Source organism: Psammomys obesus, unplaced genomic scaffold, assembly GCF_907164565.1.
Source record: "Psammomys obesus unplaced genomic scaffold, mPsaObe1.curated_primary_1811, whole genome shotgun sequence".
Taxonomy (NCBI): Eukaryota; Metazoa; Chordata; class Mammalia; order Rodentia; family Muridae; genus Psammomys; species Psammomys obesus.
The window spans coordinates 15,893,977-15,921,807 of record NW_026596085.1 but is presented as its reverse complement, the minus strand read 5'-3'; the positions used below and the strand labels follow the sequence as shown (position 1 = coordinate 15,921,807).

Here is a 27,831-nt window from a genome sequence, read left to right as displayed (position 1 = left end):
TCTCTCTCTGGCTCAGGCACTCTGGCTCAGCATGTGACGCCCTCTGCTGTCATGTTGCTACAGGAAGATCCTGAGAAAATGCAAGGCAGCTTGTGCCGGGGACAGGAGCCCTTATGACAGCAAGGCTGGTCAAGGAAACATTCTAAGGGTGACAGAGTCCAGATCCCTCACTCACTGAGCAGGCAGCTGGAATCCTGGAACAGGAGAGGCAGATGGTCCCCGAAATGTTTGGGGAGAACTGAAGACACTGGCAGGAATGCTGGGCTTCCTGTGACACAGAGGTGGAGGAACTGTAAGTGTAGGCAGCCACTCGTGTGAACAAATGGACTTCTAGAGCTCTGCCCATACAGAAGGCTCTGGTGATGGCCTCCCAGTGGTATGAACCACCCCTGCCTAGACCCTGGTTCCTGCATCTTCCTCTATCCAGAGCTAGCAGAGCCCTGGAGAGCAGGTGAGTCTAGGACTCGGGCAAGGAGGCTACAAAAAGCTTGGCCTGTCTTACAAACAAGTTCTCAAGGAGTGAGAGAACGGGATCCAAGGCTAGGGAAAGCAGACCAGGGGGCTCCTACTGGCACAGGGATGATTCAAACGCTGAGGTGAATATATAATGGATTCATAACCCACTCACTAGGAGACCTCGGGTCCCTGCAAATATGTAAACAGTGAATGAACAGATTGAAAGTCGGAGGAGAAACGGAATATTTACTAATCTCAAAGTTTCCCTCATGGAATAGTAACTACAAAGTGCACACCCTGGAAAGCCTGACAGATTTCCCTGCTCCAGGGGCCCGGGGAACTATGGATGGCTCCGAGACACATTGGAAGCAAGCACAGCTTAAGAAGCTTATGAGGTCACTGCTGGGACATCCACAGAGAGGCCACCAACACCTGCTCCTAGGAAATCCCCAGCAAACCCACACATAAGGACTTCTTCAATAGCAGAATGCAGAGCCAGGGAAAGATGGGGGAACTGGTTCAGACTGACAAGGACAAAATGGGTACCAAAACCAAAGGCAGAGGCTGACTGTAACCTCGACCAACAAGGTGTGGGGCAAATGCACCAGCCTCTGAGGCTGGCCTGGGAGTAATGAGGCAGGGGGAGTCTCTACCTGAATGGCTGGGTTGTGGCTGATGAGGGGCAACACCCTGGTTTGAAGGATATCCACAGGACAACAGCTGCAGGTAACAAAGCAGCTTTTTCTCGGGTGACTTAGGAAAGAGGTATTCACTGTGCTCCACTCCCAACTATGTCTTTGCTTTCAAAACACAAGGCTGTGGTGGTGACAGACTGAGAGTTTGGGGGGACAACGGGGAGACAGGTTTTGGAGAGGCAGGTGGTGGGGAGAGCTTCCAGGTCTCAGTGGTGTCTAGCTTCAGGCCAGACCACATTCACTACTCAACACACAGTGTCTAAAACTCAGCCCTATCCTGCTAAATGGGCACAGCATCAAACTGCCCTCGAAATTTGTACACCTCTACCCACAAGTCAGTGCTCTTTCTACACCTCATCAAAGAAGTTTCTCTGCAGATGGTGGATAAGGCAGAAACTCACAAGTGGTCAAAAAGGACAGAGAAGTCATTGGAGCATTCATCTACAAATGGAACATCTGTATCATACACCCACACCCCCCCCCACAAACACAACACATACACATATGCACACCAGCATATACATATATGTACAATACCCACATACACACACTCACACACACACACATAACATAGAAACACATGCAAATACATGTGCACACACAAGCACATACACAGATATGTGCAACATGCATACACATATGCACACATGTACACACACGCCTCAAAGACCACTGTGGAAGAGGGGATGGATGGAAAGCTCCAAGAGCCAGAGGCTGGAGAGGAGCAGCACAGAACAGTATCCTCTGAACAGCACAGGACCACTGCACTCATGAACTCATAGAGGCTGTGATGGATGTACAATACCCACACAAGACAAGCCAGTCAACCTTCTGGGGGGGAGGATGGGTCCCAAGAGCCCCCACCCCCAGCAGAGGAGCTGGGGGCAGTTTGTGGCATATGGGAGGGGGAGGGACAGCTTTCTTTAAGCATGTAGGTCAACCATGCTCCATTGGATGGTCCACATCCAGGAGTCTGTGGGCAGCACAAGCTGTACTTGGGGCTATTAAAAGAAGACACGATGTTGGGAGGGTGTTGGTGGATCTGGGAGGAGTTAGGGGAGAAGGAGGGTGGATATTATCAAGACACATTAGACACATATTAAATTCTCAAATTGTTAATAAAATAGTATATATTTTAAAAGAGAGAGAAAACTCCAGTCTTTCTGGCCTGGGGGACTAATTTGCAGAAGCAAAACCAGCCACAGCATCTAAGGGGGGTGACTGGCAAGACACCCCCTTTCTGGCTGTGAGATCCATCCAAGCGTCTAGCTGGTTTCAGGGAACCACGCGTGGACAAGCATCCAGCTGAACGTAAAAGATCTAAACTCAGATATGAGCTCTCCCTCTGCAGGCAGGACAGCGTTCACAGTTAGCTGCCATCACGATTAGCCGTCTTCAGAGGACACACAGAAGCCCGAGGCTCCACAGCACATCGGTCACTGGTAACCACGGCTGCGGCCACACGTGTCTGCTGAGCACGCGAGGTGTGGCCGGTGCAAGTGAGTAACTGCTTTTCACCTTTTAAGTGCTGATTAACCCGAATTTCCAAAACTATGTTGATTCTGTTATGGAGAAACATCTAAGTGTGTTTGAAGAGCTGCGGGTGGTGATCGAATGTTTCAAGCCAAAGTTTCATGAAGTCAGGGTCAGACCCCGTATTTCCAGTGGAGTTGCAGTGCCTGGGCTGAAAGTGTGTGTGTGTGTGTGTGTGTGTGTGTGTGTGTGTGTGTTCACCATGTTTAAAGACTTCAGACATGTGAAGAAGGTAAAATATGAACAATGTCAACAGTGATAACAGTGAAATGCAATAGCATTTTGAACTTTCATGATTAAAATTAATTCTTGGGCCACAGCAAGATGGCTCAAGAGATGGTGGGGCTTGCTGCCCAGACTGCCAACCTAAGCTCAATTTCTAGGAGCCACAGGGTGGAAGGAGAGAGGTGACTCCCACAGTTGTCTACCGACCTCCACATGTACACCATATCATGTACACACACACACAACCAAATAAACAAAGAGTTCATTTAACCTATCAGTCACCTTTTAAGGTGGCTGCCAGAAAATTTACCTGTACGGCTCACTCAACATTTCACTGGACAAATCTGGTCTGGGCCATATCCAAACATACTCAAATATGAGCAACCATGAAATATATAACCCTTCTCAAAAGATAAGACCATCCGTGGAGCCAACTCAGAGACGAGCAGCGTGTTGGATGCAGCGGGCAGGGACTTGAGAGCAGCTCTTTCCATTGTGTTTAAGGAAACACGAGAGAGACAAGCAGAAGAGGGAAGCCTCTGCAGGCAGTGAGGGGCCCAGTGAAATGCTAAGCTTTAATACACAACGTCTGAAGTTGCAGCCTCAGGGGGCGATGGACCAATCGCAACACCAGGAGCGCAGGAACAAACAGAGTAGATTTGGGAACAAATAGATATCTGCTGTCCACGCTGAAAAATACAGAGAGTATAATATTCTTAAAACAGAGACATGTGGGAGCCCACAGGGACAATGCCAAACGCCCGATTACGGAGAAGATGGAACTAAAACCACATTTGACTAAAAATGGTTGAGAACTTTCTGAAAGACAAAACTGAACAGAGGCAGGTCCCTTGAGGAACCATGTGGTGTGAGAAAGAAGAAACAGAAGCCAGAGCACAGGTGTCCTGGGGCTAGGGCTTCACTCAGTAGCCCAGGTTAGCCTCCAACTTGCTACGTAGCCCTGGCTAGGCTGGAATTTGAGATCTTCTTGCCTTGGTTTCCATAGTGTTGGAGTCACAGTGTGTTCCACTACACCCCACTAAATTGCACATTTTTTTTTTCAAGAAAAAAAAAAAGCAGTGGAAGAAATGTAAATTCCTAGAGTTAAAACAAGAACTTGGTGACACCTACAGGCCACTGAGCTACTGTATTCGTAAGACTTCATCCCCTCCCCCCATTTTGGTTACACGCAAATCGGATAGGGGTGGTGCACACATCAAATTCTAAGCGGAAATAGGCTTTAAAAGGCACCACCATAGCCTGAAGGCAGACTGTTTAAGAATGAAGAAGTAAAGCGCGATCACATGTGTACATTCACACCGTATGAAAACACACTGTCCACGTGTGCACAAATTCAGTCCTCGAGCTGGAAAGGAGGCTACTGGCAGCCCAGCTGAATTCTCTATGCTTACTGTTCTCTGCTCCTCACAGACTGACACAAGCTGTCAGAGCTTCCCTCTGCCTTTATAGCCTTTTCCTTAAGGGTCCTGAGGGCTTGTACCAGACATCTTTACTCTTTCCGCTACCCTGCTTGGGGTAGACTAGTCATTGGCCCAAGAACCCTCACCATCCACATGCCTCCCAGGCCCTGGCATCATCCCAGCTGCACCCCCTCCCTGGCTCCCTACAGCCTGGGAGAGGACAGACTGTCCCCTCTGCCTGTGCACCATGACCTCCCTCTCTCTGTCATTTCACTAATATCTACTGCAGACTCAACAAAAGGGCAGTTACGTGTCCCTCCCAGACGGACTTCCTGCAGTCCCAACCTCAGTAACAGAAAGTCTGCCCCTGTAATGACCCTTGCCCCGGGCCTTATTAAACCCCATGTCTGCTGAGCCAGGAGCCCCTCGAGGGCAGGAGGCCGGCCTCACTCAGTGTGTGCCCACTCCCTCCCATGCCCAGCGCTGCTGCAATACACTAGGCGCTCCCTAACCTACCCTGGTCTCTCACATTTTTAAGTTATATTTACTGCACATTTGTGTGTACATTTGTGCGTACGTACGCTGTGTGTATGTAAGCTTATACACAGATGTGGAAAGGGGAGCCCACGGCTGTGCATGCACGTGGCAGAGGCCTCCTCTATCCTTGGCTGGCTAGAGCACCTCTGGATCTGCCTGTCCCTAACCCTCAGCCCTGGTGATGGATGCTTACCACTGTATCCGTTCATACGTGGTTCTGGGGACTGAGACTCAGACCCTCACGCTTGCACAGCAGCCAGTGAAGCCTCTAGGACACCTACCCAGCACAGAAATCCACAACACCCCTCCCCCCCGCAGCCACTGAACTCAGGGTGCCAAACCACTGGACTCTATGGGAAGCACCACGAATTTTGATGTGAGAACAGGTGCTGAAATGCTAGGTTCTAAAATATAAACCGAGGGGCTCAGCAGTTAATAAAGCATACTGCTCCTGCAGGGATCCCCAGTTTTTTTCCAGCATCCAGTCTGGTGGCTCACAACCACCTATAACTGAGGCTCCAGGGACTCTGATTCTCTCTTCTGACCTCTGCAGGCACTGCCCCCATGGGCATATACCCCAAACACACCCAAACACATAATTTAAAAAAAAAATATTTAAGCTGTTCCTGGAGATGCATGCCATTAATCCCGGCGCTTAGGAGGCAGAGGCGGGTAGATCTCTGAGTTCAAGGCCAGCCTGATCCACATAGTGAGTTCCAGAATAGGCCAGGCTACAAAGTGAGACTCTATCTCAAAAAATAAAAGGCAAGCAAACAAACAAATCTTTATACATAAATACACACACACACACACACACACACACACGTACCAAATACTTTTACCTAGAAGTCTTTTAAAGGAAGAAATGATAGAAATGACAGGCATACTGTTGTGTGTAAAATATGAGCAAATGGATGCTGCCCATGCCAGACTGGCTGAATCCCAAGTGAACAACGTTCAAAACTCCAGTTGTTCATGCGGGACAGTGAGGAGAAGGCAGAACCGTCCACAGTCTTCTGCAAGCACCCCTGGCTTTTCTGGAGCAGCCCAGCCTGAGGGTCATGGCCCCTACCTGAGCCAGCAGGTCCTGGAACTGCTCCCTGGTGAGCGGCAGGAGGTAGGCGGTGATGACACGCCTCAGCTCCCACTTCGTCACCGTCTGGTTGTGGTTCGGGTCGAGGACCTGGAAGACTTTTTTCAAGTCTTCCCTTTTGTTGGAAATCTTTTGAGATAAAATCCGCTCCACTTCTGAGAAGGACAGGATTGGGTTGGCAAAAGCGATGGCTGTGGATGAGACAGAGATACCCAGTGAGGGTGCTTACACACACTGTGGAGCCCTGCCGGGTTTCTTCTGCCTTGTTCGCGTGTTGACTCGTTTAACACCGTGACAGGGAAGATCTAGTGTTAACCTCAGGAATCTGGTTAGCACAGGATCACATCCGTAAGGGAAAGAGCTGAAGGCGACCTTCCTTACAAGGACACGGGATACAGGAAGAAAGCTTGGGTGGTGGAAGAAACGTATCTCATAAGTAAAATTTTATTTTACGATTTTTTTTTGTGTGTATGCATGCACGCATATGTGTGTGGGTGACAGGATGCCAAGGCATGTATGTGGAAGTCAGAGGACAGTTGAGGGGAGGAGTGGATTCCCTCTTTCTATCTTTTGGGTTCCAGGTATCAAACTCAAGCTTGAGAGCAAATGCCTTTACCTTGTGAACCACCTCAACAGTCCTCAATGAATCTTTAGTGTGCATGTGCGTATGTGTGTGTGCATGCGTGTGTGTACACGTGTGTTCATGAGAGTGTACATGGATGGGTCGATGTGCATGTGGAGGCCAGAAGCCACCACTGGGTACCTTCCTCAGTTTCTTCTCCACTTTATTTTTTGAGACAGGGCCTCGCATCAAACCCAGAGCTAATAGGCCAGCAAAACCCAGGGATCCTCCTGCCCCACCTCCTAGCCTCAGGATCACACCCCCACTCTTGGTGGGAGCTGGGGATTTGAACTCAAATTCTTAGGTTTGATCCACTGAGCCACCTCCTTGGCCCCCAGATCAATCCTGATAGCATCCTATCTTCCTTGTGTGACCCTGACAGATTCTTGAGGTTTCGCTTTGATTTGCTGGGATCCTTTTCCTTGCCAAGGCTGGAGCAGGAACAGCAGTGTGAAAATGCCCACCATGCTCCGGAGAAGCAGCAGAGGCTTCAGCTCCCTGGGGTGGGGAACCCCGACTGATGCTTCAGGGGTCCACATGTCACCCATGAGAAGTGACAGGCTATAGACCCCTCTGACTTCTATCCCAGACAGGAACAATTTTGGCAAGAAATGCAGTAATTCAAAGAGCCCTAGGGCACCGGGACCAGTGTGCTGGCATGGGGTACTCGTCGTATATTCCATTGCTAACAGAGAAAAGAGGAAGCTGAAAACAGCAGCCTGGTAAGCCCCTCATGTTTATTACCTAGGCCTTTTCTGACACAGAGGACTCCAGTGTGTGCCAAAGGCTTCATAAAGGCCTTGTCTTTTATATTCACAAGGGTAGCCAGGGATACCTAGCTCTAGTTACTTCCTTAGAATCTGCATTTCTTATCAGCCTGAGGAAAGTCAAGTCTTTCGCCCCAGGTAGACTGGACCAGACCAGGAACTGACAGAAGTCATCATCCCCAGGGCTCTCTTGGATAACAGTGTAAGCTGCCTCAGTCATCTTTTATTGAAGAAAACAGCATGGGCTCCCTAGTCTTGCTGTGATGGACATCAGCCCACTCTCGCCTCCTAAGGTTAGGTTGTGGGCAAGTCCTGGACCCACTTTGTCACAGGCCAGGCCTATGCAGGGCCCCACTGGGGAGACTGGGAGGCAGGAGATGCCTCTCACCCTCAATGTCATGGCCGCCTCCCGGAAGGTAGCTAGAAGAACAGAATGGGAAGTAAGGTGCAAAGGCAGGCTTAGATAAGCTAGGGCCAAGAAGACCTAGAAATGAGGTGAGTGCTCTGGGGTGACAGGCTTCCATTCTAGAAGAAAGCAGTGGCGCTGTTTGGAGAGGCCGTGGGGCCTTGCTCTCCAGTACGAGCAGATCACTAGAGAGGGGCTTTGGAGGTTACATACAGGCCCTGGTGTGTTCCTTCTTCCCTTCCCCTTCCTTCTGTTCCCCTTCCCTTCCCTCCCCTCGTCCTGCTCTGCCATTATGTGAACAACTCCCACCAAACCCTTTGGTGAGCTTAGCTGTTCCACATGACAGACTTAAACCCTCTGCAAGAGTGAGCCTCAACCCTTTCTCCTTTAGGTTGTTTCTGCCAGGCACTGTGGTCACAGTGACACCACACTGCTACAATTGGGTGCCCCTAAGAACAAAGAGCAGGGTTGAAGGGAGTGGGTGCTATGGCAAACAAATAAAAGGAGTCCAATAGAGAGGCAGCACAGCCAAGAACCGTGGATGGACCTGAAGACCTGGGGCTCCACGCTCTGGTTACAGGATGTCACCATGACATTTCCATCAATAGAATGATAAGAACCAATGTCCTTCCTCCGCTTCCCTCTGTTACCACATTGAGGAGGCAGGGCAGGGAGGAGGCAGGGCAGGAGAGGAAGAAGGGCAGGGAGGAGGCTAGTGGTGTGGAAACAAGGCAGGGGATCCCAGCTGCCCAGAAGCATGCTTCTGAAGCTCTATCCAATGTGAAGGTCACAGAACAGAAAGTAAGAGCAAATCAGGGAAATTTTTAAGAAGCAAAGACCACAGAATGATTTGATGTGTCCTGGGAAGTGGGAAAAACTAAGAAGGCATGAAGCCTGACTGGGGACCATGGTCTCCCCTGAGAGGACAGCAAAAGATGCAGGAGCTGGAAGCTTCCAAGATGGCCACAGTGAGCCCTCCCCATGCAGTCTTTCCTCACGCTGTCACGCTTCTTTCCCTGTGGCTGTGATAAGATACAAGGCAACTTAAGGGTGAAATGACTTATTTGTCTCTCCATTCCAGGTTACAGTCTGTCACCCAGAGAAGCCAAGGCAGCAGGAGCTTGGTGCCTTGGCCACATCTGTCCTCAGTCAAGGGCAGGCAGCAATGGTTCGATGCCCTTCTGCGTATGCTCAACCCAGGGCCCAGCCCATCACACAGTGCCACCCACATTCAGGGTGGCTCCTCCCACCTCAAGTAGCCCAGTTATGAAAATCCCTCAAGGGCATGTCCACAGGCCAATCCAATCCAGGCAGTGCCTCAGGGAGCCCCTCACCCAGGCAATTCCCAATTGCATCAGGTTAACCAGGAAAATGACCATCGCCATCATGCCGCCAATCCTCCCAACAAGAAACAAAAGGAGTTTTCTCCCCCAGCTGCAGCCTCTGGTTGCACATGGCATCAGCCACCTCAGTCCCTGAGGCCAGCAGCACTATGGGTGAAGTGTGAGACCATCATTCTTTCCAGCCACTGTGAGTAGGGCTTCATCTCCCTGCAATCAACACCTGGGGCCGAGGGGGGCAAGGCTGAAGAGAGAACTAATGAGTTCACAGTGGCATGTCTAAGTGTGCATGCCCTCTTGAAGGCTGAATCTATAATAGAGAAATCAGAGTGATTGGGGTAGGGCAAGCCATGTGGGAGCCAGAAACCTGCAGCACAGAAAGCAGGGGGGCCAAGGTAAGAAGGGGTGCCTAGGAAACTCCAACTTTGCTGGAAATGGGATTCGCCATTCCAGAACTACTGACAGGGCACCTATCACTGTCGGCCCTGTTTCTGGTGCCAAGGACACTGCAGTGGCCAGGCAGGTCCAGCCTTCCATCTGGAGGGATGAGGCAGACAAGAGCAGGTAGCCAGTATGTCACGGGTGATCACAGATGGTTGGGAATGCAGCGAGGGTGGCAAAAGAGCAGCAGCACATGGGATCGTGTCACTGTGGGCTGGTCTAGCCAGGCAGGTAGTCCAGGATCTCTCTCTCCTCAGAATGCTAGAAAGGAGCCACCAGCTAGCAAGCAGAGGTGACTACATTCCAAACGTGGACCATAGCAGCCTTGTCAGAGCTCGGTGGAGGAACAACCTGGGTCTGTCTGAGGGAGCGAAGAGGCCAGGGTGGTTGTGAGAGAAGCGGGAAAGACCAGGGTGAGGGAAGCGGGGCGCATGCGTGCGGGCTTCCAGCACCTGGACAAAGGACCAGGTTTTTTGTTTGTTGGTCGGTTGGTTGGTTTTTGGTTTTTCAAGACAGGGTTTCTCTGTGTAGCCTTGGCTGTCCTAGACCAGGCTGGCCTCAAACTCACAGAGATCTGCCTGCTTCTGCCTCCCTGAGTGCTGAGATCACAGGCGTGTGCCACCGTGCCTAGCTGACTAGGGTTTTCTTTAAACACAAGGGGAAGGCTTAGGGGTCACCAGGGAAGCACCAGCAAGTCAGAGAAGACATCAGGCGCCCATCCCATGAGGAAATGGGGGTGCCTTGACCCGGGGGCCATCCTGAATGTGGACCACAGACTGGCATAAGAAGACATGGTGTGCTGGCTTTTTCACTGACCGGTCTCGCAGACAGTGTGGCTCGGGGATGGGCAGAGACTGAAGAAGCAGACTGGGACCCTGCCCAAGCTTGATGTGAGGATCTAGACCAACAATCGTGCAACTGACTGAATACCAGCAGGGCAAGGGGCCTTGTGGAGCTTGTGGGGGCGGGGGGAGTGTTTGCAACCAAGGTGCAAACAGAAGGACAGCCAAGCGGCAGAACATGTGACCTTGAGCCTAGTGGGGAAATTGGTATAAAATTGGGTATAGATCGGTTACATGTGACGTTTCAAAACGTGGAGCCAGGCTAGGGAGAATGAGGAGAGGACCAAATGCAGAGCCTGAAGGCTGAGGAAAGCCCCAGAACCCCCCCCCATCAGACCCGAGGATGCTCAGCAAAGCAGCAGGCTCCCCATCCTCTCATCTCCCTTCCTAGCAGCCACTGGGTCACACAGAGGAGCTGTGTGCTACAAATCAGCTGGGGTGCGCAGTTCTTCCTGGGCCCACCCACCAGGGGTCACGGGGATCCCTTGGCAGTGAATGCTTCCACCCCGAGATCTCTTCTCAGACGCTCTATGTACTTATTAATTGCTGTCCAAGAAGCCCCAACTTGACACTCAGAACCCTGAGGTAAAGGCAGCACAGTATCAACAGGAAACTGGAAGTGCTTGAGAGCAGCTTTTGGTTTCACAAGCCTGAGGCAGCCCCTCAGACACAGCCAGGCTCAGCTCCTCAGACAGAGGTCTGATGTAGCCCTTCAGACATAAGCCTGATGCAAACCCTCAAGACACAAGCTCAGTGCAGACCCCAGACACAGGCCCGAGGCAGCCCTTCCAACTACAAATGAAAGTCAGACCTAAACCTCCTCAGCTGCTGCTGGGAGAACCATCTTCCCAGAGAGCAACGGGGCAAGCTTTCCAGCGCCACCGAGGGAAGTCGAGAATTACAGAAGATTGCCACCCTGGACCTGCCATGACAGTAAACAGGATGAGTTAAGTATATATACCAAGCCAAGGCATGAAGAGGTAACGGAAACCAAATACCAGAAAGGGCAAGCTGGGCCTCGACAGCCCAGAAGGACAGTGCCTTTTCTCTCTGCTGACAGGAGGGGACAGACGCAGCACAGACAGGATGAGAGAAAAACAACCCAATACTCAGCAGTCACAAGTACATGTGAGGGGCAGCCAGGCAAGTGGCAGATTGCTAGCTACATGATAACACCCTAGCGCAGGAGGTCTCCCATAGCCAAGGTAGCTGTTCTCCACAGGCTGGCTACGGACAAATCCCCATAGAACACATGGAGTCTCTGCCTGGGGAATGGCAGGGGTCTGTTGCAGGTTCAAAGCAAGGGAATAGAGTCAACAGGCGTCCCCCACATGCAGAAGCTGTCAGCGGAGCTGGGAAACTGAGGACTCTGGAGATCCTACCCTGCCACCACCGCTCAGGTCCAGGAGGGCTGTGAGGCAGGAGACAGCCCCTGGAGAGCCAGCTGTTGGCTCATGTGCCGGGTTTAGCAGCAGGCTACATGGAATGAAAGAACCAGGAAACGTAAAGTTGAAAAGATAAAAAGACATTTTAATGTACTACTTTCATCCACATTATTGATTCAGTCATGTCTGTGTCTGTGTCTGCGTGCCACCTGAACACAGTGCCCACAAAGGACAAAAGAAGGCCTAAGATTCCCTGGAGCTGGAGTTACAGCCATTACGAGCTACTTGATGTGGGTGCTGGGACTAGAACTCCAGTCCTTTGCAAGAACAGCAGGTGCTCTTAATAACCGAGCCGTTGCTCCAGCCCCAGATCAAGCCATTTTTTAAAAAGGAAACGGGCGGATCACAGCAACTGTACTTATTTGCTGTTGTCTGCTTGTACAGGTTACCAGAGACATAGCCAAATTCACACGCGTTCATGGAGCACAGAGAGCTGAGCTGCTGGTGGAGCGGAGAGGAAAAAGTGGCACTGGCATGCGGGCGTGTGTGTGTGTGTGTGGGCGTGTGTGTGTGTGTGTGTGTTGGGGGGGGGTGTGGGAAGGCTGCACATGTACTCAGGTTCTTTTGAACATGTACATGCATGTGTGTGGAAGTCAGGTCATCCCGCTCTATCACTTTCCTCTATGTTCCCAAACCCCCTGCAGCACAACTATAAAAAGGAATTTACATTTATTTATCTTATCGTGTGTGTGTATGTATGTGCGCACCACATCGTGCCTGGTGCCCGTGAAGGCCAGAAGAAGGCACTGCATGCCCTGAAGTTACCATGGTTGTGACTGGGTGCTGGGAATCAAACCTAGGGCCTCAGCAAGAGCAACCAGTGCTCTGAACAGTCGATCCAAATCTCCAGCCCCAGAATTAACTTTTAAAGACAAAACATGTCAGTGATTTATTTATTTTTTTATGTAACTGGAAAACATGAAAAAGCAAATGACAAAGAAACACAGTTGAGGCAAAGGCAGATCAAGGGTCACAGCTCCAGGCAAAGAACACTTGCGCCCACTGGAAATAAAGCTCAACCTGCTGTCTGGAAATGGGCAGCTGACAGAGCAGGCACCTCATGGAGCCAAAAGGGCAGCCGGCTAAAGCTTAGGAAGAGAACTTAAACCATTATTGAACAAATGTCATCAAGGGTTTTGGGAGACGGCTCAGTGGACAAAGCTTGCCCAGCAAGCATGGTGACTAGAGTTTGGCTCTGAAGAACTCATGTAAAGCTGAGGGCAGAGACAGACACCTATAACCCCAGCATGCCTAGGACACTAAGACAGGACTCAGAGACACCATCCCCAGACTAGCCCGGCCTACACAGCAGGAAACAAGGGGGCCTGCCTCAAATAAGTTGGAAGGCTGGGGCTGACATCCAAGGTTGTCACACCACTCACATGCTGTGGTACACACACACACAGCTATTGTACGAAGGCATTCGTGTGTGAGAGTGTGCGCATGTACACACTTAAAAAAAAAAAAAAGAAAAATGTAATTAAAACTTAAATGTAATGACATCTACTAATGGACAAGATCTTACAAGATAATATTCTATTGGGAAACTTATCAACAAATGCCTATTATATTATCTGGGGGAAGCACACATGTCCCAGCTTCTGGGGGAGTTTTTCAGTAGTGTTTAAGAACTCTGGGAGATGGATGCCTCGACTCAGTGGCCCCCTTCACACCAGTCTAACATTGCACTAAAACCTCCCCACCTGCACTGTTCCATAGTCACAGAGCCATGAGCTACAGCAGGTCTACATTTTACTATGTAATTTCTTGCGTCGGAAATCGCCCTTCCCCCTTAACAAGAGATCCCATGTTAGGGTAGATGGTGGCCACCAGAAATCAAGCCTATATCCCCAGGCTCACTACTAGCTGCATAGGCCCATTGGAGTAAAATCTCACCAACTACCGAGCACATGATCAATGTGACTAGTGCTTGTCTGTGCTCAGGGGGCACACCCATTTCTCCTTCGCAAGGCCCCTATGCCATCCTGCCTCCTTTGGATTTCCGGCCCTTGCCCTCGCTGCTGTATCCATGCTTTGGTCTCTCAGTATTCAGCCGGCCTCACTTCCTTCTCTCTGGCTGCTCTCCTGCAGGGCTGGCCTTTTATCAGGCCCAACTCTGTTCTCTGCACCTGTCAACAGTGCTCATCCCCAAACCAAAGCTCAAAAAAAAAAAATGCTTTTAAGTAGCAGATGTATTGAGGAAATGAGTGAAGATCTAAAGACATATAATTTGGGAAAACATTAAGTCAAATTTTGTTGCCTTTAAAACCAAATGAAGAATTCAAATGGCTTAAACATGAATCCCCACAAAAAAAAAAATCACTCTGCAAATATGTGTTTGTAGCCTCTTTCTCATAATTCCCAATTTTGGAAGTGACCAGACAGGAGAGGGAGGTAAGGAACTCCTGCAAGACGCTGTCAGGTGATCTCTCCTCAAGTCACATGCAGCAAGGAACAGAGAGCCTTAGCTTGTCCAGTGTAACAATGAGTCGGGGCTAGGGATGTGGCTTGGAGGGTAGAGACTTTCCCAAAACACACGAGGCCCTGGCTTCTCTCCGCAGCACCACACAAACTGGGCATGGTAGAACATGCATGCCTACCCTCCTAGTGCTTGGGAGGTGGTGGCAGGAGGGTCAGAAGTTCAAGGGCATCTTTGACTACATAGTAAGTTGGAGGTTAGCTCAGGCTATACGACACCCTGTCTCAAAAGAGGAGGAGGAGGAGGAAGAGGAGGAGGAGACAAACCTAGACGTAGGCCTTAAACCCTCCATGAAAACGCAAACATGATCTAGACATAAATCTCAAAACTATGAAATTAGAAGGTTCTGTAATGGAAAACCTAGAGAGATGAGGTAAGAGTTGCATGGGAACATTTCGTACCTTCTGTTCAACGTTTCTGCAAATCTAAGTTTACTGGGGGACAGGCCTGCTCAGATTTGTACAACTATCATTTACTGAGCAACACACCATTAAGCTGACAGACTCCAGGTCACACATTCTGGGTTCAGTTCCTGACCGTGCACTTAAAAAGTACACACAACTATGAGGAAAGTGGCCTGATGGGCCTATTTCTGCATTTCCCCATACAGGAAGGGTATCCAAACTTGACTCATGGCATGGCTTTAACTGAGCCCATACCAAGAGGTAAGTGGTATCCGTAGGCAGTGTGGTAATCCCTTGTGAGTACTCACTTGATGAACAGGGTCTGCAAACATCTTGGCAGCCATTATTTGCGAATACTCGGCATGGCGAAGAGTGGGGGCGGGAATATGACAGCTTCCGGGTGCTAGAGTGCAACATATGCCAATCGGGTAAAACCGACATTTTGTACATTAATTCCCTGTGAGAGGAAAGAGAGCAGATTACATCATCTCCATCGTGTAAACATGGCTGACTTCCTGTGTGCTCCTTTCTGACCATTCTTAAGGGGAACGCTAAGTCATATTTAGACTGCTTTTATCATATCCAAAGAACTCAAAAGAGCGGAAACAAAGATTATGTAAGTGCTTATTTTCTTAGTTGCTCATTGCTCAATCACTGGCCTAACTTTGTTATTTCTTCCTGCTGTCTCCTAGCTATGTCTCTCCTCCTCAAGACTGAAGTATTCCCTTCCAAATAACCTTTGCGAGGCTGGTGTACTGGCGAGTCCTACAACCTGCTCTCATCATGGAAAACTTTTCTTTCTCCTTCAATTATGAGATAGTTTCACTGGATATGGTAGTCTGGCTTGGCATCTGTGGGCTTTTGGTATGTATTTTCAGTGGTCCAAGCCAGTCAACATCCAGCATAGATGGAAGAGGGACTCGTGAGGTCCTACCCCTAGCCAAGGAACTACTGGTGGCTGGTGGCTGGTGGAGGAGGCAGAGTCAGTTGTTTTGAAGAGTGTGTCCCCTGGTAGGATGCCCATTGTCCTGTGGGTGGCCCTGGACCCATGCACATATACTGAGAGTACTGACTGGACCCAGTGGGTTGAAGAGAAGATAGCACCTCACTCCTGCTTCTTCCGGCACTCTGAGTGACCTTCCCATTCATGACCAGGCAACCTGGAGAACTACAGAGAAGCGAGCACTCGGGGCTTGGGTGGGTGTGTTATTATAGGCCTCAAGTGGGTAGCCAGGTCAGCTGCTGCCCTGCCTAGGAAGTAGCCCGGGAGGTGACCTCAGCCTGTGCCACCCAACACCACCACAGCTCCCAAGGATGGGTTTTGTGCTGCGCATTGGGTGCTAGAGTTCCTTTTGCACTGCCCCACCCTTCTCATCTCGCCTTTTAAGGGACATGGAAAGGTCTGGTGGTCTGTGTCTGTCTCCCACACGCTCCATTTCCCCCCCCCCAAGGCAGGCAGGGGCGGTACCAGGCTCCTTAGAACCCTCACGCTGTCTCCATCACCACACGGGGTGACATAAGAACAGCTTGCAGGCCAGAGGGGTAGGGTGAGCCCTCCAGTGGTCCGTGGGAGGAATCCCTGAACACCTGTGTGCCATGAGGACCCTACGGGGTCCCTCGTGCTCTGCCCCCACAGTAGGTCACCTTCGATCCTCATCCCCAGAGTCATCTACAGATGGCAGGTGGGGGAGGGTAGTTCTCCATTCCACATCTACCCACGTGTACATGGGAAGTGGGCGGGGATAGCCTGGCTCAGTCCAGGACTGCACCAGCCAGGGATGCTATAGAGAGGCCAAGGCCAGAGGCCCTAGAATGTCCCTTACCTCTCACCCCAGCCATGAAGCCACCCAAGTAGTAAGGCCAGGACATAAGTTATTGTTCACACTAGAGAATTAGGTTCCCTGTATACATTTTGAACAACGAAACCATCTTGGGATTGTATGGGTATAAAACTTGTTTGAAATTTTGAAAAAAAAAATAAGATGATATGAAATTTGGAGGGAGCAGTGGGGAGTTCTGGGAAGAGTGGGAGGGTAAATATGATCCAAATACAATGCATACATGTATGAAATTCTCGAGGAATAATTAGTACTGCTAACTGATGTCTGGGGCGGGCAGTAAGAGGTTAAAAAGTTAATTCTTGCTGGATATGGTAGTGCAGGCCTGTGAGCCAAGTACTCGGGAGGCTGAGGCAGACAACAGAGGGTAAGCTTGTTTCAGAAAACAAAAGGAAAAGAACGTTCAGTCTCTGGGTATTTAAGAAGAGTAGCATTGTAATACAGCAGCAAAAGCAGAGACAGGGACTCTGAATGACTCCAAACAGCACCCATGAGAACCTCCAAAGACTGCTGGCGCCATGGACGTGAACCTCACAGTAACCTGGTAGCATCTTCTAGCAAAAAGGCCAGATGTCAGGTCTGGTGAGGAGGCTCAGAGGCTGAAGGCATTTGCTGCCAAGCCTGTTATGGTTATTAATGTATGTTATTGATTTATCTTTTAGTTAAGCAGCAGTTATTCCTAAACCAGCTGTATACCCAAATCACCACATAGAGGCTAAGATTTATTCGATTAACCTAGAGCACAATGCTGGGCAATAGTTACTCCATCCTAAACCTCCCAGCCTGCATAGTTTCCGACCATTCAGATTTTACCCATTATACTTGCTTTTAGTTATATCTTAGTTCCGGTTCACCTTTCCTCCTAGTTCTAAGACCCTCCTCGTGGTTCCAGATCTCTGCTTCTCCCTCTGTTATCATGTCCCACCCTATCCTCTCCATTGCTCAGCATTAGGGCTGGTTGCTTAACTAACAATATAGATACCAAATGGTGGCATGTTTACACAAACTTGAGACAGTGATGCTTAGAATAAGCATCACAGTGCAATGTCCGATTGAAACCAGATAGTGGGGGAGAGGAATCAGCATTTGAATGAACAAAGATAAATTGTATACGTTCCACAAGAACATTATACCAACACAAGCCTGAAACTTAAGGGTGTTTCCCAGCACCCATGTGGTGGGAGAGAACTGATTTAAGCAAATTTGTCTTCTGACCTCTCCCTATGCACTTGCATTCTGTGCACACACATGTCTTATGTGCGCTCTCTCTCTCTCCCTCTCTCTCTCTCTCTCTCATTTACACACACACACAGAGAGGGAAAGAGAGAGAGAGAGACAGAGAGAGCGTAAGCACTCCTGCAAGTTGTCCTCTAACCTCCCATGTACCCTGTGGCATATGCCCATACATACAAGCAAACATACGTGATTTAAAAGAATTTTAAAATTACAGCTTCCTAAATGAGTAGGCCATTAAAAATTTGCTAGCCAAAACCTTCAAGGGAAAAGCTGAGGCTCTGGAAAGCTCCCACATTCTCCTGGAAACCTAGCAGGCCACCCAAGTGCACGGGTCCATGGGCACCTCCAGAGCCAGGTACCTTCTTGGGAAGGCCCCGAACTCTCCCCTCAGGCTGCCTTGGAGGGTCTGCACCACAAGGAGGAGACAGCTGGGCAGAGTTACACATGCCTCGCTGGAGAGCAGGAATGAACATTCCAACACATGCAGCATCCAGAAAACTTGGAGACTTGCTGTCCCCAAGCTCTTAGAAAACGCCCAGTCCTGAACTGGCTATGAAGCTCATCAACCAGACACTCAATGGCCGAGCAGAGCAGAGGAAAGGCCCGGCCTTACAGGCTGAGTTGAGAGAAGTCACCACACCATAAAAGACACAGACAACAACAGAACATAGAAAGGAGTGAGAACATGGCCACCATGATTCTATACGTGTGTTATTTCAAGTACTGAGTTTTTAACAAAAGTTTTAGTATGGTGCAGGGCTGGAGAGAGAGCTGGTTCAGCTGTCAAGAGCACTTGCTGTTCTTTCAGAGACCAGAGTTTCGTTTCAAGCACCCATTTCAGGTAGTCCACCACCTCCTGGGAGACCTGACACCCTCTTCTGGCCTCCATGATTACCTACATTCAAGATGTGCACATATCACACACAGACTCACATACACTTTAAAATAAAATAAATCTTTAAAACACAAGATTTAAAAGAAAGTATGGCCTGTACATACTTGCCTTTAGAAACTAGACAATCCGCAAAAGTTCTGTGAAAAAATCTATTGTATGAAAATTTTTTCAATGTTAAAAGAAAAAAAAAAAACAACAACACTAAATTCTATATCCAGCATGAAAGTAAGGGAAAAATAAGGACTTCCTTGGCTACATGAAAATTCAGATAGTTTGTCATCATCCAGACATGCTTGTAAAAACTCTCAAAGAACATTTTCAGAAACAAAGAAAAGTAATATAGATCAGAAATCACACCAATAAAGCCAGAGGGCTACAGATGGAGATGTGAAGGGGAAACAAGCCCACGGGCACTAGGAGCCAAGCCTGATGGAATGAGGCACCCGCCATACCCAGACAGGAAACAGGACATCTCAGCAAGAACAGCTGGAGCCTGCCATGCCCACCACTAACAATGGCAGAACTACTTAGAAGCTAATCAAGGCCTGGAGAGATGGCTCAGTAGTTATCGGCCCTGGCTCCTCTTCCTGAGGACCTGGCTTCACTTCCTAGCACCCACATGTGGCTCACAGCCTTCTGTTACTCCAGTTCCATGGGCTTCAATGTCCTCTTCCGGCCTCCACAGGCATTAAATATACATGGTGCACAGACACACATGCAGGCGAACACTCCTACACGTAAATAAAAGCTTAAAAAAGGATAAGGCTTGAGAGTCATTGAAGCGCCAACAAACTGACAGACGCCTACAGAAAACCTACTTGCCAGGATACAAGCTCTTCCCAAATACAAAGGGGAACATTCTCCTGATAGACTATGTCAGAGGAGAAACTCAACCACACGGGGATGACATTACAAGTTAGTCCCAGAAGACAGCTGTGTGGTTGTGGTAACTAATGCGTTTGTCCACAGCCAGGAGGTCAAAGGAAACCAGGAGAATGCAGGCATCGTGGGGGGGAGATGGAAGAGCAGTACACAAAAGGTTTGTAAAGTAACACATAGACATTTGTGATGCTGATGCCTGGGTTTAATTATTTTACACCATTTACTTATTTAGTGTGTGTATGCATGCCACAATGCACATGTGGAGGTCAGAGGGCAAAGGACAATTTACAGGAGTCTTTGTTTGACCATGTGGGCTCAAGGGCTCCCATTCAGGTTATCAGCCTTGGCAGCAAGTACCCTTCCCAACTGAGCCAACTCACTGGCTCCAGATAACTATGTTGTTGTTGTTTTAATCTCAAATAAATAAACTAAGCTTCTTCTTTAAGAAAGAGAAATAAAACCAAAGTGAGCAGCAGGAAGGAAACAAAGAAGGCTGAGGCCCAAAAACAGCATCCAAAAGTCACAGAGCAGAAAGGCCACTATTTGAAAATACCAGCGAAGTTGGTAAATACTAGGGGGACTAAGGAAAAATAGAAAACACTCCAACTGTTAAAATTAGAAATGGGAGACACATTGCTACCCTCCTTCCAGAAATAAGGGAACACAGTGTAACCAAAAGAAAACAAATACATTCTGAGGAAGGCAGGGGATTAGAACTGAGGAAGAAGCATGATGATAAACAAAGAGACTGAATCAACATTTAAACCGCCACAAAGGGGCTGGGGAGATGGCTCAGTGGTTAAGAGCATTGGCTGCTCTTCCAGAGGTCATGAGTTCAAGTCTCAATAACCACAGCCATCTATAGTGAGATCTGGTGCCCTCTTCTGGCGTGCAAAGCTACAAACAGACAGAACATTGTATAAATAATAAATAAATAAAACAGCCACAAGGGGGCTGGGGAGATGGCTCAGCGGTTAAGAGCTGGCTGCTCCTCCAGCGGTCCTGAGTTCAACCTATACTGGATCTAATGCCCTCTTCTGGCATGTAGGTGTGCATGCAGACGAAGTACACTCACGTACATTAAACAAATAAATAATCTTTAAGAAAACAGCCACAAAAAGTCCAGTGTCGCTGGACTAACCCATCTGCTCAAGGAATAATTAAAAGCCAGTCTACCGCAAGCTCTTCTAAAAAGTCAGAGGGCCAGCTCACAGAACAGAGAAGGACAACCGTCCGCAGACCTATAAAGCCAGCGCCAGCCTGGTAAAAACCAGATGACGTTACCAGGAATCACAGCCACAGACCAACTGTTCTGTGTGGCACAGGAACACTGACAAACTAAATGTGACCACAGCCCAGCCACGTGGGCTTCTGCCTGGCAGTGCAAAGGTGGTTGACACAGAAGCTGACAGAGGCTGGGACCAGCTCGGCGATGGGGCTCTCTCACTTGTTGGGATCTACCACTGGTGCTGTCGTGACAGTCGTGCCCACACTTCTGTGTGGGCGTGCACTTTGCCTCAACTGTTTTCCTTTTTTTTTTTTTTGAGGCAGAGTTCCTGATTTGACCAACCTGCTTAAAATTAAGTGTAAGTATTCAGAAACAAATGGCCACTGGACTAAAGAGATGGCCTAAAGGTTAAGTGCACTGGCTTTTCTTTCAGTTTGGTTCTCAGCACTCACATTTGGCTGGACCGTAACTGCCTATAATGGCAGATCTCCTGGAGCTGATCAGTGCAGGTATACAGTCAGGCAGACACACAGACACAGACACAGACACACACACACACACACACACACACACACACACAAACCAAGTCCTCCCAAATGCAGAGCCCCCACTCCCTAATCACTCGGCACTAAACCCCTACTCTTAAGGGGCCCGCTGCCTGTGATGCTGGTACAACAGGATCCAAGCTTCTATCTGTGATCTTTATACTCTGTCTGTGTCAAAACCGAGGCACGTGGCTTGGCCTATCAGAACCTTGAGCCCAAGCACAGCTTGTCTTCTAGAACTGGCTTACTTCAACTGAACGGAAAGCAGGGGATCATAGATTCACAGATAAGCTCCCAGAATCCTGCTGGTTCTGAAGCGTGTGGCTTCTGTGTTCACTCCTTTCTAACACTCGTGAACACAGCAGATAAACTCCTGAGCCTCTCAGATCTAACTGTAGCAATGAAGATGGAGAGTAAAGAGAGCAAGGTTCTGTGGCTTGATTATTTTGCCCAAAAGGCACTAAGCCCTGTGTTCAGTCCCCATCGCCACATGAAACCAGTTGTGGGCTGTCCTAGTTATCTCTCTGTTGATGCGATATTGCCCATGGCCAAAGCAGCTTGGGGAGGATGGGGTTTATTTGAGCCTACAACTTGTAGTCCATCAGCCAGAGACATCAAGGCAGGAAACTAGAAGCAGGAACTGAAACGGAAGCCAAAGAGGGGAGTCGCCCACTGGCTTGCCCAGCCTGCTTTCTTATCCTAGGACCCACCTACCCTGGAGCGGCACTGCTCATAGTGGGCTGGTCCTCCTATATCAATTAGGAACTTGCCTCACAGACATGCCCATGGGCCAATCTGATGGAGGCAATTCCTCAATTGTGATTCCCTCCTCCAAGCCATGCCTAGGTTTTTAAGTCAAGTTGTCCAAACTGTGACCGTTGTGCACACCTACAATCCCCTCACTGGAAAGATGAGAGCAGGAGAACGAGAAGTTCAAGATCATCCTTGGCTATACAAGTTGGCATTCTAGCCGATGACCAAGGCCGTCCTGTGATGTTATAGGAAGTTCCTGAAGACCGAAGCGGGGTCCGTGAGCTTGGGGTCTCTCCTCAGGCATGCAACCGAACATTCATAGATGCTGCTGCACAGGCTGGGGGTGGGGGGACACGGTATTTTCCCCATAAATCCCCTTCTCAATAACAAGGCAGCTTGCCCAGGCTTGGGCCTCATGCCTTACTGTGCCACCTGAGGAGAGAGATAATCAAACCACTGCCCGAGCTTTGCTGCATCACTTCGGCACAAAGCCATTCAATCCCAGAAACACTTAGCTGAGGGAAACATGGAAAAAAAAATACCACCCCATGAAAAGTAATTTCTCCTGATGCTGCTGAGAGCCTTGCAGGGAACCACCCTTTTCCTCGGGGGAGGCTGGCTGGCTGACCTGTTTGTTCTCTTCCCACTCTCCTGCCTACTAACGGCAGGATGGTGTGACTCAGCCACCAAAGTGATGTCCCAGGGCTGGCCGCAATGGTTCTGAACACAGACCCTATTTGATATTCAGTCTAAACGGTCATAATGTAAACAGATTCTAAACAAGTATTCTCTCGGCAAAAGCACAGGGAGGCCATGGCTGGGGTCTAGAGAGAGGGGGGAATATACCCTTCTCATCCTCCTATGTCCCTCAAAGTCAGGGGAGGAAGAACACTGATAACATGTTTTAAGACAGAAACAGGAAGGGGAAGGGGGCGCAGTTGATGAAGTGGTTGCTCTGTAAGCATGGAAACCGAGGTTTGAGCCCCCAGAACCTGTGGAAATAAGCTTGTCATGGTGGCCGGTTTTTAGTAAACCCAGGGCAGGGAAGCCTAAGACATGGGGCTCCCTGGGGCTCCCTGGGGCTCCCTGGGGCTCTCTGGCCAATCTAGAAGACTCGGCAGGCTCCAGGTTCAGTGAGGGACTGTCTCAAAACATAGGATGCAAAGAGACTGTCTTCTGCCCCTACATACATGTGCACACACATGGGCTCATACACAAACATACACACACAAGTTCAGGAACAAGGGGCCCCTCCCTCTTTAACCACACCCTTGAGGGATGTAGGAACTACGTGTTGAGCAGAGGCTGAGCTGATCAAACGGAAGGTGGTGGAACGAAGATGCTGGGAGCAGGTGGGATATGGACAGGGGCTGGTCAGCAGGTGCAGCTGAACAGAGAAACAACCCCGAACCCTGAGTAACTGGAGGGCCACTTCGGCTGGCATTAACAACACTTCAGAAGAGCTGGTAGAGCAGCCTGAATGTTCTGGACGCCAGGAAAAGACGAGTGTCTGAAGCGACCCATTCTGTTCCTTCCACACAGAACCCATGTATTCTGATGACATATTAAGGCCGAACAGACAGCTTAACAGCACATCATTTGCCTAGTGTGTATAAGGCTCAGGTTCAATCTCCAGGACCAAGAAAAATAAAAAAAGGTCAAACAATGTTCTATAAACTTGCACAAATTATTACGTCCGTTAAGAATAAGGATATACGTGGTAGAGGGCTGGAGCAAGGGCTCAGTGGTTAAGAGCACTTACTGCTCTCCCCAGGACCTAGATTCGGTTCCCAGCACACATATGATGGCTCACAACCACTTGTAGCTACAGTTTCAGGGACTCTTCTGGCTTCCATGGGCATTGTACATGCATAGTACACATACATACATGCAGGTAAAATGTTCACACACAAAAGAAGTTTAGAACCCAAATCTATATATTATATATTATTGTATATAATATGCGGCATATACAATACATGCTAAAGAAACAGAATTCACTGCTAGGAACATGGCTCAGGAGATAAAGTAGTCCCTTGCAAACATAAGGACCTGAGTTTAAACCATGTCAGAGATAAAGTCAGGAACAGACTGGAGAGATGGCTCAGAGGCTAAGGGCGTGGCTGTTCTTCCAGAGGACCCGAGTTCGAGCCCCAGCACCCATGTGGCAGCTGACAGCCATCTGTAACTCTAGTTCCAGGATATCCAATGCCCTCTTGAGACCTCTGCCAGCAGCAGGCACATGTGTGATACACAGACATATGGGCAAAATACCATACAGATAACATGAAAATTAAAACAAACAAAAGCCAAATGTGTGCAATATCCCAGCACTGGGGGGGTGCAGACAGCGTCTCTGAGCCACTGTGTCAGCCTTCCACGTCTCCTCCTGGAAACGCTGTCAGGTGACACTGAGCTGGGTTGGGTAAGTTTATCCAGTGCTACAAAACCCCTTGAAGTTGACTGATAACCATAGCCCACAGGGCTTTCTCAAAGCGTACACAGGCGCACACACACACTTTAAGTCAAAACAATGTAAAAACTAGCAAGTGTTCTGTGTCACGATTCTACCAGCTTCAAACACAATGCCCAATGCCTCTTTCTCTGGCCGCTGTGTCCGATCAACAACTCTGTAACAATCTCCTGGGTTAGAGACCTGTATTTTTCAAGAAGGGGAAATTAAGCACTAGAGAGAAAAGGGGGAAAAAGGCAAACGTACTGGGTCCCCAAGACTGAGACCCAAACTCTCCTCGACTTAAATCTCAGCCTCTTAAGACACTTGCACCAGTGTGCATGTGTGAGGGCTGTGTGGACAGCGGCGCTGACACAGGTCTGACGAGAGAGCAGGGAACCTTCACTCTCAACCCACACCAGTCTGCAGCCTATCCCTGCAGGGACTTGAGAGGAGGGCTGGCAATGACCCCGTGGATAAATCGCCTGCTGCATACCAGGAGGGCCTGAGTTCACACCCTAGCACAAAGTGTGGAAGGCTGGCTGTGGCGGCATGTGCTGTGACCCCAGGGCCAGCAGGCAGAGACACGCAGGTCCTTGGGACTTGCTGGCCAGCCAGCCTAGCAAGCTTCACCCCGACTCCTAACAAGGTGAACGTCAATCGAGGAAGACACCCAGCCTCTACCCCTGCCTCCACATGCTCACACAGACGTATGCTCTCTCTCTCTCTCTCTCTCTCTCTCTCTCTCTCTCTCACACACACACACACACACACACACACACACACACACACACACAAAGACACAGATGCACACACACACAGAGAAGGCTCTAGCACTCTTGAGGAATCCAGGGTCCCGACACTGACATGGGAGGCCCAGGCTGCTGTCTCACGCTGCCTCCATCTTAGACTGTGTGGCTGTGGCAAGCTCCGTTCCCCAGCTCTCAATGTAAGGAATTACAAGGATGTGAGCTGATCTCTAAGCAGTTTCCAAATGACAGAGTATCTTCAGAAACAATTTAGCCAGCCATCTGAATTCAATTCAGCCGAAACAACTGTGGCCATAAACTGACCAAACTCCATGACAACAGTGTCCTGCCTGAGCCTCAGCCTTCCATCACTGGGGTCTCCCACATCCCCACATGGCCCCCTCCTTCCTCCTGAACCCCAGCCTAAGGGATGCTGTTGGGCTTTCAGATCTACGCCCCTTCGAGGCACTAGACAAGCCTCATAAACCCCCAAACCACACAGGCACCACTCCTAAAGATAATGTGTTTCAGTGAGCTGGAAATGTGGGTGATAAGAAGATACAGTAACATTATGCGTTTAGAACAATGTTAAAGAGGGGGGCAGGGCATGTGCAGCGCAAACACCCTGACAGAAATACCTGATTCTTCCTGTGGACAGCAGGAGAACAAAAACAGCTACGCCTGGGAGGGTGGTGACGGGGTCCTTTCATTTGCTCTCTTCTAAGTGGGTCCTAGGGGCTGGCCTCTGCCCACCTTGTGCTTCCGACCACCAGCCGTGCCCTCCACTCCGAGCTGAAGCCTCCCTGCTCTCCAGAGCCCTGGGCACACCAGGACTGTCTCTGCGCTGCACCCACCGAGATCTGAAGCCACGCTTTTAGGTGGGAGACCTACAGCCTTCATGAAACCAGGCGGCCTCTCCCACCCCACAGGCACGCGCTACAAAGCATGCGTATACACATACACCACGCGGACACACGTACACCACACACAGCAGATGCTCTCACCACGCACACTTCACACATAATACATGTTCCTCACATATACTTACCACACGTTCCGTGCAGTCACCATTCCACGCAGTCACCGCGCCTGCCATACATACATACATGTTCCCTGCACACCTGTAGCACACGTACCCAGCGCACACTCGTCATATAGTCACCACACCAATACCTCACTCTCACCACAATACCATGTGCTCACCATACACCCGTGACATGTGACACATTCGATGCTCGTACGCACACCGCCTGCTACACACACCCCCCTCACGCTTACCAAACCACATACCGCTACCACACACGTGGCACGCACGCCCATACACACCACAGCCACATGCGCCATTGCCTAGGCACTCACACCACATATGTAGAACACAGGCGCTGCCCACCCACCCTTCCCTCCACACCTGAAGACCACCCCACTCTTTATCCTCAGCCATGACTCCTCACTCTTCTCCCTCTATTGAGAGGTGGGGAGTAACTGTAAAGGTTTCACAGTGTCACAGGCTCGTGGATCTCCATGTGTGTTCCCTGGGAGGCCATGAGAAGGGGGAACCATGAGTATAGACCCCAGCACACATCAATCCTCAAAAGACTGGCGCTCAGAAGGGCCTCTGTGTGTCCCAGGCTGTCTGTGTAATGCTTCCTCTGCCCACCCCCGCTGTGCTGGCAGGCACACACAGGACACCAGGGAGAGAGCAGGACCCCAGACGGCTACCATGGAGCCATCCCGCTCTCAGCATTTCAAACGTGTGAGAACTGGAGACTTCGCACCCTCCCCGTGGCTCTACCAGCAGACAAGGCGTGTTTGGCATATGCCATTTACCATCCAGCCAAGTCCCCCAAGTCCTCAGAGGCAGCAGGCAAAGTTCCCAGGGCTTCCCTGCTTCGGAACATTTGCTGCTGCTGCCATCTGTGGCAGGAAGAGGGGATTGCTGCAGGAGTCCTGTGGTCCGTTTGTTCCCACAGGTGCCTGGGTCAGGAGATGCCCAGGGCACTGTGGGTATCTAGTGGTGGCTGTGCAGTTGACGTCAGTGCTGGGGCACTTCAAGTCAGAATGAACAAGCCTGAACAAACAGGAGTGCTGGATGAGTGGCTGACACAAACGAGAGGGAGGCGCCAAGAGACGCCCCCCGATTTGAGGGCACCTTCCTCTCAGGCTTGCAGCAGGCCTCATGGGACGGGACATGGCACGGCTTACCTGGCTTTGGTGCTGCCTGACAAAGTGCTGTTGACTCTGGCCATATTTAGTCTGAGAGTGTTGCGCTTCATTTCCTTTTAGATCAAATACTTGTAAATTGGAGAATTCTGAGGAAGGAGAGAGCAGCTGGATTAGCACCGATGGGCTGACCACAACCTTTCTCTGAGCCACACAAGTAAAGCTACTGCCTGTGAGCACTATAGGCATATTCCTCCTACTCTCAGGTTCCACTCCAACTCACACACACACACACACACACACACACACACTTCCATCCTTCCACACAACAGCCAGAGCAATAAACTTGAATGGCCAATGGTGACCTGTTCCTTCCAATCACTGTCA

General features: G+C 49.7%; 1 protein-coding gene across 1 annotated transcript in view; it reads right to left on the bottom strand.

Annotated features, from left to right (window-relative positions):
• The window catches only part of Efcab6 (EF-hand calcium binding domain 6), a 176,569-nt gene extending 149,026 nt beyond the window's left edge, over nucleotides 1–27,543 (bottom strand). Inside the window, exons 1-3 of the mRNA XM_055627242.1 lie at nucleotides 27,487–27,543; nucleotides 15,015–15,163; nucleotides 5,940–6,151 (exon numbers count right to left, since the gene is read on the bottom strand). Coding sequence (XP_055483217.1) covers nucleotides 5,940–6,151; nucleotides 15,015–15,163; nucleotides 27,487–27,530 — 405 coding nt within the window. The 5' untranslated portion in view covers nucleotides 27,531–27,543. The remainder of the gene's footprint in view (nucleotides 1–5,939; nucleotides 6,152–15,014; nucleotides 15,164–27,486) is intronic.
• Between the last annotated feature and the right edge of the window lie 288 nt (nucleotides 27,544–27,831).